The 14,117-nt window shown below is 41.2% G+C and overlaps 1 protein-coding gene across 1 annotated transcript in view; it reads left to right on the forward strand.

Moving 5' to 3' along the window:
* ap2s1 (adaptor related protein complex 2 subunit sigma 1) overlaps positions 1-12,701 on the forward strand; it is a 42,647-nt gene extending 29,946 nt beyond the window's left edge. Inside the window, exons 3-5 of the mRNA XM_048522621.2 lie at positions 3,930-4,043; positions 9,376-9,435; positions 11,172-12,701. Of these exons, the coding sequence (XP_048378578.1) occupies positions 3,930-4,043; positions 9,376-9,435; positions 11,172-11,273 (276 nt within the window). The 3' untranslated portion in view covers positions 11,274-12,701. The remainder of the gene's footprint in view (positions 1-3,929; positions 4,044-9,375; positions 9,436-11,171) is intronic.
* The last annotated feature ends 1,416 nt before the right edge of the window (positions 12,702-14,117 follow it).

Genomic DNA, 14,117 nt, shown 5'->3' on the forward strand with positions numbered 1-14,117 from the left:
GAACCCTCTTTAGCTTTAATATCCTTCCTACTACAGGGTGATCAGAACCAGATACGGTACTGATCAGCTGAAATTCGGCAGAGCAACGGCAGATGGAATTTAATTCCAATAAGTGCAGGGTGATGGGACATCTCATAAGGGAAGGATATACACAATGAATGGTGGGTCCATTGGGAGAACTGCTGGGGGGTTCAAAACTAGACAGCATAATTTTAAGGTGACAGGAGAGAGATTTAATAGGGACCTGAGAGGCAATTTTTTCCACATGGAGGGATGTTTGTATGGGGAATGAACTGCTAGTGAAAGTGGTAGATGCAGGTACAGTTACGGCATTTAAAAGACATTTGGACAAGTACATGAATAGGAAAGCTTTAGAGGACTATGGGACAAACACCGGCAAATGGGTTGAGTTAGTTTGGGAAACTTGGTCAGCATGGACAAGTTAGAAGGCTCTGTTTCTGTGCTGTAATGACTCTGACTATAATAAGGGGTCATAGCTTAAGGATAAGGGGTAAACCCTTTAGGATTGAGATGAGGAGAAATTTCTTCATCCAGAGAATGTTGAGCCTGTGGAATTCACTACCATGGAAATTAATTGAAACCAAAGCATTTTGTGTTTTTCAAGAAGGAGGCAGATCAGAGAATCCCTACAGTGTGGAAGCAGGCCATTTGGTCTATTGAGAAAATACTGATCCCCCTGAAGAGTATCCCGCCCACCCTATCCCTGTAACCCTGCATTTCCCATGACTAACCCACCTAGCCTGCACATCCTTGAACACTACAGACAACTGAACATGGCCAATCCATCTTACCTGTGTATTTTGGACTGTGGGGGGAAACTAGAGCTCCTGGGGGAAACCCATGCTGACACAGGGATAATGTGCAAACTCGACATAGACAGTTATCCTAGGGTGGAATCAAACCCGTGTCCCTGTTGCTGTGAGGCAAGATGCTGTGAGACCTGCTGAACTTTTCCAACAATTTCTGTTTTTGTTTCAGTCTTCGCTTTCTCCCTGTCTCAGCTATTTTTCAGCTATAAATTTGTCAACTTCATATGTTCTCACCTCTCCACAGTTTGATCTATACTGTGCCTTCCCAGACCACCTCATCACTTCACCTCCAGTCTCTACCTCCCCACTTAGATCTTTTTCATTCTCACCCCATCACCCTTCGTGACAGAGCTTTGGCAACCTTTTCCCATGTTTTGGAATTTCCTCCCTAAGATATCTTCAAAAGACATCTTTTAATATCTGCATGTTTAATCATGGAGTGCTGCAAACAGTTGTGACAGTCTGAAGGTGCCTCTTGTAAGTTTGAATTACTGTTTAATGTTGAGTAATTTTACAGAGATGGCTTTGCATCTTTCAGTTGGTATGGTGATTTTTTTATAGACAGATTTGTCTTATTGTCACTCCCTGTTACTACCACTGCCTTCAACTCTTGACATGGGCGGGGTTTTTCTTCTGTCCTTTTCCACATGCATGATCATTTAGCCAATCAACGTAGAGCTTTGACAGACTCTGTAATCTGTCATTAACATATGACCGAGCGAAGAGAATAGAGTGAGGGATGGAGCGTGGTTAATGCCAAGACAGGGACTTGGAACTGACAGACTCTCAATGAGTCGTGGAAGAAATATTAATGCCATTTAGACCCCAGAAACTGATTCAGCAAAAAGAAATGCTCCAGATGGGAATGAATGCCAGGGATGATGGACATGACCTGCTTTGTCTGTCACGTACTGTGACCTGTTAAACAAGGATCAAATTTAAGAGAGCACAACTCCTCCTTTGGTTCAGTGGGAAAATGCACTGTCTTTTCTGACACTGAGCTGTGCTGACCTCTGGAGTCCAATCCCCCTCTGGCAGATCATTTCCGTGACTGGAATTGAGACACTTCAGTTCAACCCAGCATTTCCCAGCTAGCGCGGATAAAAGAAAATCTACCTAGCTTTGGGTTCTCAAATATTGCTGAAGACAATGTGTGTTTAGTAAGCACAGGAACATTGTGATTCTGTCCATAATCTGTTCTATTGACATGTTCTACACTGAATCATTTCATTCCCCACCTTCATTTGAGCATGGAAGCAAGCATACTTATTTAATAGTTACATGTTTTTCTTCCCTCCCCTTCTTTGCAAACGCTGCTGCGAGTCACTTCTTTTCCAAGTGTTTGGAATCCTGAATAGTAGATTAAATTGCAAGGATGAGATTAATGCAAATTACACCTGGGCAAGGTTACATCAGTTCTCTGCCACATTGCCCTGCCAACCACTTCATACCAGTTCAAATGTTTTTCTACTATACATTTTATCACTAAGGAAAGAGAAACTGAAACCACATCTGCTTGTGTTGGCGTCTAGAAAACCATTCTTGTGTTGACATTTTTTAAATGCATTTGTACAGAGGAAACAAGATAGGATACATTTAAATTTTCAACTTACAGTATTTGATAAAATGTGTTATACAGTTCCTTTTAAACAAATTGCCTGCTTTCTTACAGCTGCTGGACACAGCTTTGTGATATTTGGTGTTGACCATCGACTCAAAGCAATCAAACACATTTTTCTCTATCTCTTATCTGGTTGTGGATCAAATGGCAGCCAAAACACCTGGGGAAATCTCCCCGTTTGCTTTCAAATAGAGTTAAGGGGTAGAGTCACACAGCACAGAAACAGACCCCTTCAGTCTAACCAGTTTATGCTGACTATAATCCCAAACGAAACCAGTCCTACCTGCCTGCACTTGGCCCATATCTCTCCAAACATTTCTTCTTCGTGTTATTCTTTTGCATTCACCTGACAAGGCTGTAGTTTAGTGTTTGATCTGAAAAACAGGCCCTCCAGCTGTGCAGCACTCACTCACTACTGCGCTGAACTGTTGGACTAGATTTTGTGCCCAAGACTCTTAAGTAGTACTTGAATCAAAAATGTTCCCATTGATCCAATGTCTTTGGTTCCATAGTAACCATGTGTCTTCCAGTACTTTTTGCCTAAATACTCATATTTGTGTAAGATGGGAAAATGGGTGTCAACATACGAACCGATGGTAAAGGGATCATTGATGTGGAAGAAGTATTTGTAATGCATCAGGATCACATCTAACCTGAACTTGCACGCTATGCACATTTAGGTGATAAGTAAATTGAGAAAAGTAGTAGTCTTGTACCAGATGAGGTGACTTGTGGAATTAAAGCATAGAATATGCTTCGCTAGAGGCTAGAACCAGTATTAAATAGAACACTTGCAGGATCCTGGGCAAATTGGGAGAGGAAATGGGGGACAATAGAGGTGGGAAGGTGAAGTGCCACAGGACACTACTGTAGAAGGAAATATTCATGTCTCGGGTGCAGGAAAAGGCTGTTATTTGCTGAATGAGTAAGTGAATGATAATAGGCATGGAAGAAAGGACAGCAACTTTTGTCTACTATCCAGTGCTTACGCAGTTCGTTAGGGAGCAGAACCTGCCATCTCTTTAACTGGAACAAAACAAAGAACAGTGGATGCTGGAGATCTGAAACAAAAATCAATTGCTGGAGAAACTCAGCAGGTCTGGCAGGATCTGGGGGTGAAAGCAGAGTTAGTGTTGAGGCCAGTGATTCTTCATCAGATTTTTGACAATGAAGAGTTATTGGACCTGAAATGTTAACTCTGCTTTCACCCCACAGATGCTGCCAGACCTGCTGAGTTTCTGCAACAATTTATATCTTTGTTTCACTCCTCTGACTGGTCTGGTCTATCTTTGCCCTGAGAATTTGAACTCTCAAGCTCTGCTTTTTGATTTAGGGTTAAAACAAGTGAAGAGAAAAGTATTATCAGAAATAAAATACACAAGTCAGCAAATATACAGAGCTTGAATGTATCTGCTGCCAATGGAGTTGTTTTATCAGTGGTCACAATTGTTTCATAAGCTGTTGCATTCCTCTTGCAGTTTCGAAACTTCAAGATAATTTATCGGCGTTATGCTGGACTCTACTTCTGTATTTGCGTAGATGTCAATGACAACAATCTGGTCTACCTGGAAGCTATCCACAATTTTGTAGAGGTAAGAAGCAACTGAAGCCTGAAATACTGACGTAACCTCTGTTTTTAATTTTGACTCGATCATATAGAAAAATCTTTCCTAAAACCTTTGTAGTCCAAGTTATTTGCTGGCCCACACACCAAAAGACTACCTATTTTAAAAAGAAATAAAGTATTGTTATGATCCCAGCTGATAGTTATACAGAACAAGTCATATCCCACAGTGAAACTTGCGTTGTTGGGTCATAAGTTTAATATTTGCTGTTGGGCTGAAGGGTTATGGAGAGCTGGCAGGGAAGTGGACCAAGGTGAGATCAGCCATGATCGTGTCAAATGGTGGAGTAGGTTCAAGGGCTGAATTAACAACTCCTGTGCCTAGTTCTTATGTTCTCCTGTTACCATGGTGGTTAGTCACTGAACAGTTACACAAGGCTGTGCATGTTTCTTAATGCAAGGTTAATCAGAGAAACAAGCAAAGCTATATCTTTAAAGACTTTTGCTGTTTATGTTAAGAATTTTCTGAACTAATGTTCAACTTATTTCTCTGCAGTATTCTTAACAGATATTAATTGCCAGGGAAAGAATATTTCTACAAGCTAAGGTCCTTCTGCTACAGTGACTGTTCTCCTGAACTGAAAATTTGATTCTTCTGCTGGGAGGGAGCAGTTCTTCTGAACTGAACTCCTGATGCTTCTCAACTGAAGTCAAACTGAAGTAGTGATAATGGGAACTGCAGATGCTGGAGAATCCAAGATAATGAAATGTGAGGCTGGATGAACACAGCAGGCGAAGCAGCATCTCAGGAGCACAAAAGCTGACGTTTCAGGCCTAGACCCTTCAGCAGAGAGGGGGATGGGGTGAGGGTTCTGGAATAAATAGGGAGAGAGGGGGAGGCGGACCAAAGATGGAGAGAAAAGAAGATAGGTTAGAGAGGTAGGGAGGGGATAGGTCAGTCCAGGGAAGACTGACAGGTCAAGGAGGTGGGATGAGGTTAGTAGGTAGGAGATGGAGGTGTGGCTTGGGGTGGGAGGAAGGGATGGGTGAGAGGAAGAACAGGTTAGGGAGGCAGAGACAGGCTGGACTGGTTTTGGGATGCAGTGGGTGGAGGGGAAGAGCTGGGCTGGTTGTGTGGTGCAGTGGGGGGAGGGGACGAACTAGGCTGGTTTTGAGATGCGGTGGGGGAAGGGGAGATTTTGAAGCTGGTGAAGTCCACATTGATACCATTGGGCTGCAGGGTTCCCAAGCGGAATATGAGTTGCTGTTCCTGCAACCTTCGGGTGGCATCATTGTGGCACTGCAGAAGGCACAGATGCCACAATGATGCCATCCGAAGGTTGCAGGAACAGCAACTCCTATTCCGCTTGGGAACCCTGCAGCCCAATGGTATCAATGTGGACTTCACCAGCTTCAAAATCTCCCCTTCCCCCACCGCATCCCAAAACCAGCCCAGTTCGTCCCCTCCCCCCACTGCACCACACAACCAGCCCGGCTCTTCCCCTCCACCCACTGCATCCCAAAACCAGTCCAACCTGTCTCTGCCTCCCTAACCTGTTCTTCCTCTCACCCATCCCTTCCTCCCACCCCCAAGCCGCACCTCCATCTCCTACCTACTAACCTCATCCCACCTCCTTGACCTGTCCATCTTCCCTGGACTGACCTATCCCCTACCTCCCCACCTATACTCTCCTCTCCACCGATCTTCTTTTCTCTCCATCTTCGGTCCGCCTCCCCATCTCTCCCTATTTATTCCAGAACCCTAACCCCATCCCCCTCTCTGATGAAGTGTCTAGGCCCGAAACATCAGCTTTTGTGCTCCTGAGATGCTGCTGGGCCTGCTGTGTTCATCCAGCCTCACATTTCATTATCTCAAACTAAAGTAGTATTCTGTTTTCTCTGTGTGTTGCAAACTCAGTCGTGTAAATATTTTGTTATTAACTCCACAGCTATCCCGCTATGCGCTGAACTGAATTATACGCTTCCATGGAGATGATGTATTTAGATCACTGTTTCAAATGTCTTCCCTATCTCTTTAGTTTCAAAAGAAACTTCACAGGACTGAACTAATCCCATCTGCATAAAAAGCCCAAATTCCAAAATTTTAATGTATATTGAAAACCTTTATCATAGTACTTTGCTGAGCCATCAAGAACAAGAAGATCCCTTAGGATGGGTGTGCTGGGGAAATCCATGAATCTGTTTGGAAGATACCTGCCTGTATCCTAGCCTTAGCCATGTCTACTGCCTTCCACTTTGCTGCTCTGTGTCTTGCTACACTTCCACTTCAATCATATCCCAATTTTGTTCCGAGTGATACAATTCCAGCATGTAGTGTGAAGACCTGTGAATCTGAGCTGGAACACCATCAGGAATCCTACCCCTGGATGTGTGAAAAGCAAAGAATAATAGATTGTGCGGAGATCTAATTTCCTGTTGCTGGGTGCCTGTTTTAAATTGTGCGTGTACAACATATGGACCTTTTGTGATGCCTTCCATGAATGAACAGCCCACATATTTTCATTGTCGGGTTTATTACTTTAAGAATGGACACTTGCATAAGGTACCAAAGGGCTACAGCTGTGGCAGGAAATATGTGCAAACTGAATTTGTGTGCAGGCATGTTTTAATTTATCAGGAAGTTTATAACTGCTTCCTCCCTTTTAGTGCGGCTTGTTAATCGTGATTGCTTTGTCTCTTCAGTAAGGGAAAGGGATGTTACCAAGGCTGGGCTTTAGAAAGGAGTTGGAAGACATCACTTATGTAAATGGACCACTACGAAGTGACCAGAGAGTGTTTGAATCTGAAAGGCAGTAACCTTTCTGATCGAAAAGATCCCCACCACCTCCCCCAATGGAGGTATGGTAGTTCTCTCAAATACACCAGTGCTTAACACAAGTGTCTATTCATTGTGTTATGTCCTGAGAGTCAGTAGACAATTCAACCATCAGAGGCCCCATTGGTGATAATGGCCCTGCTCTTACCTGAAGTTCACATTGTTTGTAGTGTGGTTTCTGTTGACCAGCAATTAGGAGCAGTAGCCCTATTGTTTTCTTCTTCCCCAGCCCAGGGAGTATCAATTGTATTGCCAAATAATTATCACAATCTGGCCTGGCTGAGATCAACAGTAAACACAGGATTGAAACTGGGATGTGTGGTGCTGCGCTGCATGATTGTATGATGGATGAGGCTCTTACCTATCAAGTCTCTATCCATGAACCAGTGCGCAGACAGTAAGCCGAATAGCCTGTTGCCGGGTTGGTTCATTCAATATATCTAAATCCTTAAGTTAGTTACATGTAAGATTTAGTGAAAGAGTTTACATTGCCTTATAACTTCAGAACACAAAAGCCATTTATAAAGTATTGCAGCTGGATATAAATCTTCACCCCCATCCTCTGGCTTGGCTGTGTATTGGGGACATGAAACTTGTTCTCTGAAAATAATTGAGGTGAAAGCTCTGAAAATGGCCTCACAAAGTTTATACTGTTTATATTTGCCCATTAATTTGCAGTTATTACAAAATCAAATCTAGTTTCACAATGAGGGGCCAGAGAATAATTGTATCACAGTGTACAGATGAAGTTCAGTCTACATTTAAATTTTATATACTTTATAGTTATTATGAAGTTCTCGATATGCACTTTAAACTGTCCATGTAAATTTGACTTTATAATTACAAATCTGGGCATAGAGTACAACAGCAAGGAGGATGTGATGAATCTGTTCAAACATTGTGTAGGCCTCAACTGGACAAAAGTAATTCAATTCTGGACACATCACTTTCGGAAGGATGTGATGCTTTAGTGTGGATAACTACTTAGTTTGGAGAAGATTTAAGGATGATTTTCAAAATCATGAGGCATTTGTACAAAGTAGAGAGAAACTTTACCTGTGGGCAGAAGGTCAAGACCAGAAGACACCAATTTAAGGTAATTCGCAAAAGAAGTAACGATACCATGAGAAATTTGTTTACGCATTAAGTGGTTAGAATCTGGGATGTGCTGTCTGAGAGTGTGGTCGAGTTGCAAACAACTGAGGCTTTCAAAAGAGAGATGTCTGATTTGAACAGGATTACGGGAAATAGGGGGCGGAGTAAGACTAAGTGAGCTCATCTTACAGAGAGCCAGAATGGGCTAAATGGTCTCCCTCTGTGCTGTAATCAGTGCACAGTTCTGTAATTTCACCCTCCTGCCAACTGTGAAAATCTAGCACCTCCCACCTGTAGAGGTGTGCAACTACATCTTGGCCATTTAACCTCAACAAGTTTCCATTGTAACTGGGAATGTTAGAGGAAGCTCCCGATGGAAATTATGTGCAGGTGTAAATTTCTTATTGTACTAGGGCCTCTACTTAGGAACGTGATCCCATTACAAGGGTGTAATTTTAAAGATCCAACATATGAACATTTCCTGTAATACAAACAGCTATTTTTATATTGCCCTGCACTGTTTCCGATCTTTCGTACAACTCCGCATGCGCATAAACTTGAGAACAGACTCCATTTGCCGACTGGGGAATGTCTGTAAATATTGAGAATCCAAGGTGAGGAATCAGGATTATGGTAGACAAGTGAGTGAAAGATGAATTTCTTTCATTTCTAATAGGTAATGTTGGAAATATCAAACAGATCTGGCAGCCTCTCTGGAGAGACAAACAATTGGTACTTCGGGATAGTGACCTTTTATCAGTGTTAAATTCCTAAATTCTTCATTTATTTCAGCCATGCTTAGTTGATATCCAGCGTGGAATTTAAAATCTTGTAGACTGTAAGTGGAGGAGAAGGTTGGGGAAGCCAGGCTTGTGTTCAGAAGAAGCAACAGTGTGCCAGGTCCTGATTGCATATTTGAAGGCAGAGATGTCTGAAAAGTAAGCATATTTGAAGTATTTGTGTAATGGAAGAAAATGTGCATGGGGTGACCAAGAAACTTTCATGGAATATAGATGGGTCATCTGATCAGACAAACTGTTGATTGAATTTTACATGGAAGCATGAAATGATCTCTGACACACACAGATATTGAACCAGTCTTCAAAGCCTGAACTTCAGATGTTGAATGCATAATGATGTTTGCTAAATTGGCTATTAAAATGAGATAATATGCCACAAGTATTTATGGTCTCCAGGAGCTAGTTGTGCCATTCATAGGAAAACAAACCATCACAGAATCATTACCTTCTGAGTGTCCTACTTCCTTGTCCTGTTCTTTTGACCTTTTCTTTTTAAGAGTAACCACTGTTTGTTTCCTGGTCCGCTAAAAATTTGAAATGTCAAAGGTCAAGCAGAATCCCACATTTAAATAAAAAGGTATGAATAAAGATTTAGTGACATTGTTTCACTTGTCTGCATTTTATTGCAGGTTTTGAATGAATATTTCCATAACGTCTGTGAACTAGATCTTGTCTTCAACTTCTACAAGGTAAGCCATTTTGCTGCTTTGTTTCTCCCCAACCCTCTTTTTATGTTTCCCCCTATTAGCAATCCACCAAGAACCTAGCCACTCAGAGTGGGCAGGAGGTCTAGGATGACTTGATCTGTAATGTTTTAATTAAGCATTGCCCTGCTGTGGTGGGGATTGAATTTGCAACTTTTGATTTGTCCAGGGTTTTGGACTGCTAGTTGAGTAATATGACCACTATGCTACTGTGTACCATATCAGCTAACATAGCAAAATTGGCAAATGTTGAGGATGTTAACAGAAAAGCAAGGTTGAAGACTGTGATGACAAGTGGTAAAATTTCTGTACAGGAAACACATGCGATTTTTAATACATAAATATAGCTCAACTGAATAAACCTGGTTAACCTGTTTGTAATGCCCCTTTTAAGAATATGTTGGATGCATTTTGATTGTGATTAGTCGATGATGAGGCTCATTTGTCGAGCATATTTGCCAACATGTTCATTCAGTTCAGTCCCTAAAGTTATTCTCATTGCTACCAGCATTTTATGCCAAAGTTACATCTCCTTCAAATCCAACACCAGTCTGGCAGGGCATAATCTATAATTTAGATCCGATTTTTACCTTTTAAGTAAATTTCATTCACTCACCTTTATCCTTTCCTTAAATTCTCCATGAATCTTGAATTGGCATTAGTTTGACAAGCAACGCAATTGTCTCCCAAAGGTTCAATTTGCCACTTGTTGTACCTATGTCTCAGCCTTGCCACTTATTCAACCCTTGTAAATACTATCCTACTCTTTGTTTGAGCAAGCTTCAGCAATTTCCTTGTACCATGCATATTCATTGTGTTTGGTGTAGTGGGGGCAAGCGAAGGGGAATATTACCTGAAAATTGATCTCTCTTGCCTGTATTAATAAGTATTCTGTCTTGCTTGAAATCCTTTTTAGCTAAAGATGAAGAACTGTGTTGTGCAGAGCTTTAACAATACAATATTTTGATGAAAATTGTTGCTTTCAATTAGTAGTCTCACCAGATATCTTGAGGGCAGTTAGGCAACGTTAATAAATGCTTGCCTTTCTAGCAATGTTTGCATCCCAAAAACAAATATTTTAAAAAGCCTAAATTTGATATTAAATTTCTGAAACACAAAGATGTCAGGTTAGCTGATCCAGTCTTCAGTGAACTGATGTAAGGACAGAAGTCAGGATACAGCAATAAGTTTGCTTCAGCATATCTTTAAAATTGACCCCAAATTACATAACCATGTAGATAGACAAGATATTTCTGCTTGTGGCAAAGATCAGTAATGGGTGCCACAAAAATAAAGTAGTCACTAATATATTCAATAAGGAATTCAGGAGAAACTTCTTTTCCTAGACGTGGTTACAATATGGAACTCACTATTGCATTGTATTTTGGGCAAATACATATTTGAGGGGAAAATGGATGAGCGCACGAATAAGAAAGGATGGAAGTCGTGTTGCTGGGTTTAGGTAAAGACAGGTGGGAAAAGGCTCATGAAGCACGCAAGCTCTGGCCTGGAATTGTTGGAATCTGCAAATCTAATGATTAATACAAAGAACTGAATATGCATGACAAGTCAATAATCATCCAGTGAATAAACTGAGGTGCACAATGACATTTTGATTTATAAATTTTAAAAGTAGTGACATGATGAATGTGTGCTTGTGATGTGAATATTCTGGATTTCTAGGGAATAACATACCTAATACCTTTTCCTCATGTTTGCAGGTATATACAGTGGTGGATGAAATGTTTCTTGCAGGCGAGATCAGGGAAACGAGCCAGACAAAGGTGCTAAAACAGCTCCTCATGCTGCAGTCCTTGGAATGAAAGTTTTGATCCAAAACTGAAAGAACATTAGGCAGCAGCGCTCTCCCTTCATGTTCCATTGGTGTGTGTGTGTGCGCGCGTGTATGTGTGTGGGAGTGAGTAAAAAGAGATGAATGAAACATACAGGGAACAGTGAACGTTAACCCAATTACTACAGGAGAATGACCATTTAACCTGTCAAATCCCACTGAAATATTATGTAATGCTTTCAACATCTCTGAAATGAGTTAATCTGATTGTAAAGGGACTCTGTGCCTCTGGTTATCTGGCTGTTGATTCATTGCTATCCACACAAAACTCTGAATTTTGGAGGCTGCACTGTCAAATTAACCTCAGCTCTAGGCAAATAATTGTTTTGTGCAGGTCAATTCAACTTTGTTCAAGGAGAGAGGACAAGTACAAGCACACTGCAGGACCATTAATGTAATCTGAACACAAGACTAAGCTTTCAGCAGTGTTATCAATAGAAGTTCAAATGAAAGCAGCAGTGGGCGAGTGAAATTTTCAAATTGTGTCCATTGTCTTAGTTGCACATTTTACTGTTCCTGCAGAGAGTTATGCCCAGTAACATAAGAAACATTAGTGGTGGGACCAAATTTGAGAGATTATCGTGCTAGAAACACTTCTAACACATTTTTCTCCTTTGGTATAATATGTGAGTGATGGTGTGCTGGATACAATTAACACTGCAAGGTTGGTGTGTTTTTGTCACCGTAATTTACAAATTGTTCTGCCAATTTAACTGCCTCCGGTTTAGTTTTAAAGAAGCCAAGATATTTGGCCTCAAGGTCACTGTTACTTTGGGTTAGGGCCCATTTAAACTTATACCAAGTACTGTGACTGGGAGCATTGTTTTGATTAGATTTGTTGGAGCTAAATAATGGAGCTCTATTCGACATGTATCATGCATTTTTCAATGCTCCTTCCACCCAGAGACCAAAATGTAACATTTCCTTCATCCAAAGGAAGAGGGAACAATCTGGAATTATTGATTCAGGACTTTGAGGTTGAGATTCCCACAGACTGCATTGGGTGCCATTATTCTTCCAATAGGAAGGCTTGATGGAAGCCATCAGGAAAGTCGCCAGTCAAATAACCAGAATTCAGTAACCTGTGTTTGTAGTTTACAGAGAACAGTATTTTCTTTATAATTTTTTTTACCATTTTATTCCAAGTAAGACATAGAATTTGTGATAATTGAAGCTCGTAATTGAATTGTCTGTAGAAATGTGCAGAAAACATTGTAGATACATTTAATTTTTTTCCATTTACCAATTCACTGAATGATGCTGGCACTACTAGCTGTGACCTTGTTCTGTGTAACTGTTAGTTAATGACAAAACTTCTGGATTTATAGTTATCCAAAGCTCTGGAAAGCCACCAGTCAAAATTATCTGATTGAAAGAATAAATGTAAATGCTGACTGAACACAGAGTGACTAGTCACTGTTCACTTTGTACTGATGCAGGGTTATAGTTCTGTGGTTGACACAGACCTAGATTTGGGATAAACCAAAATGCTCTTTGGATGCTATTTTCTTTTAGATAAGACATTTGCCTCGCCCTCTTTTTATGGCTCATGTTTGAATAAAATACATGTGTACGGAAAATCTCAGTTTTCAACTAACATCTACAAACCGTACTGGTCAGGACATATGTTGGGTTTCCAACAATCCCACAAGCTGCAAGGTCAGTCTTACTGGCAATGTTGTGAATAGGATCCTAGCCATTTCCACACCTGTCTGTCTCCTCTCCACCTATCTTCTCTATCCATCTTCTATCCGCCTTCCCCCATCTCCCTTTTTTTCCAGAACCCCCTTCCCCTTCCCCATTTCTGAAGAAGGGTCTAGGCCCGAAACATTAGCCTTCCTGCTCCTCTGATGCTGCTTGGCCTGCTGTGTTCATCCAGCTCTACACTGCGTTATCTCGTTACCATGTAAGCTTGATGCTGAGAGAAGGCATATCAAAACTACTTTACATGATAACGGATACACTCATTAAATTATCATGTATATTGCAACAATCTATTATCCACAGCTTTGGTCCTTGAATGACACCCAGTTTACCTCTAAATACTCTGGAAGGGGGAGATATCGCAAAAATTTGAACAATAGTTGAAGTCTCTCACTGCTACCGCGCAGTAAATCATCAATAGAGATATTTTTCTGACCATATGTCTGAGGAATGCGGTATGAGTTTCAGCAGTGTGCTGCCTGGTGTGTCCCAATGACTGGGGGATTGTATCCATCAACATGTCCCGTTGACCAGTTGCAATGGACAGCCTGCTGATAATAATGAACCTTTGCAAAACTCAGAAGTATATCCACCATCAGATACGTTTCAGTTATTGGAAATCATTTAATAAATAATCTGGTTACACTGGGACCCAACTTAAGATCACTCAGGCTCACAGTGTGATGCATTTGCACATGCTAGAAGCCACAAACTGTATTTTTACACATGTAGATTCACAGAGATGTACAGCATGAAAACACACCCTTCAGTCCAACTCATCCATGCTGACCAGATTTCCTAAATTAATATAGCCCCATTTGCCAGCAATTTGGCCCATATCCCTCTAAACCCTTCCTATTCATGTACCCATCCTGATGCCTTTTAAATGTTTGTAATTGCACTGACCTCCACCACTTCCTCTGGCATCTCATTCCATACATGCACCAGGTCTTTCCCCTCTCACTTTAAACCTATGCTCCTCTAGTTTTGGACTTCCTTACCTTGGGGAAAAGACCTTGACTATTCAGCCTATCCATGTCCCTTATGATTTTATAAACTTCCATAAGGTCAACCCTCAGCCTCCTGCACTCCAGGGAAAATAGCCCCAGCC

The sequence above is a fragment of the Stegostoma tigrinum genome, chromosome 39, assembly GCF_030684315.1.
Source record: "Stegostoma tigrinum isolate sSteTig4 chromosome 39, sSteTig4.hap1, whole genome shotgun sequence".
Taxonomy (NCBI): Eukaryota; Metazoa; Chordata; class Chondrichthyes; order Orectolobiformes; family Stegostomatidae; genus Stegostoma; species Stegostoma tigrinum.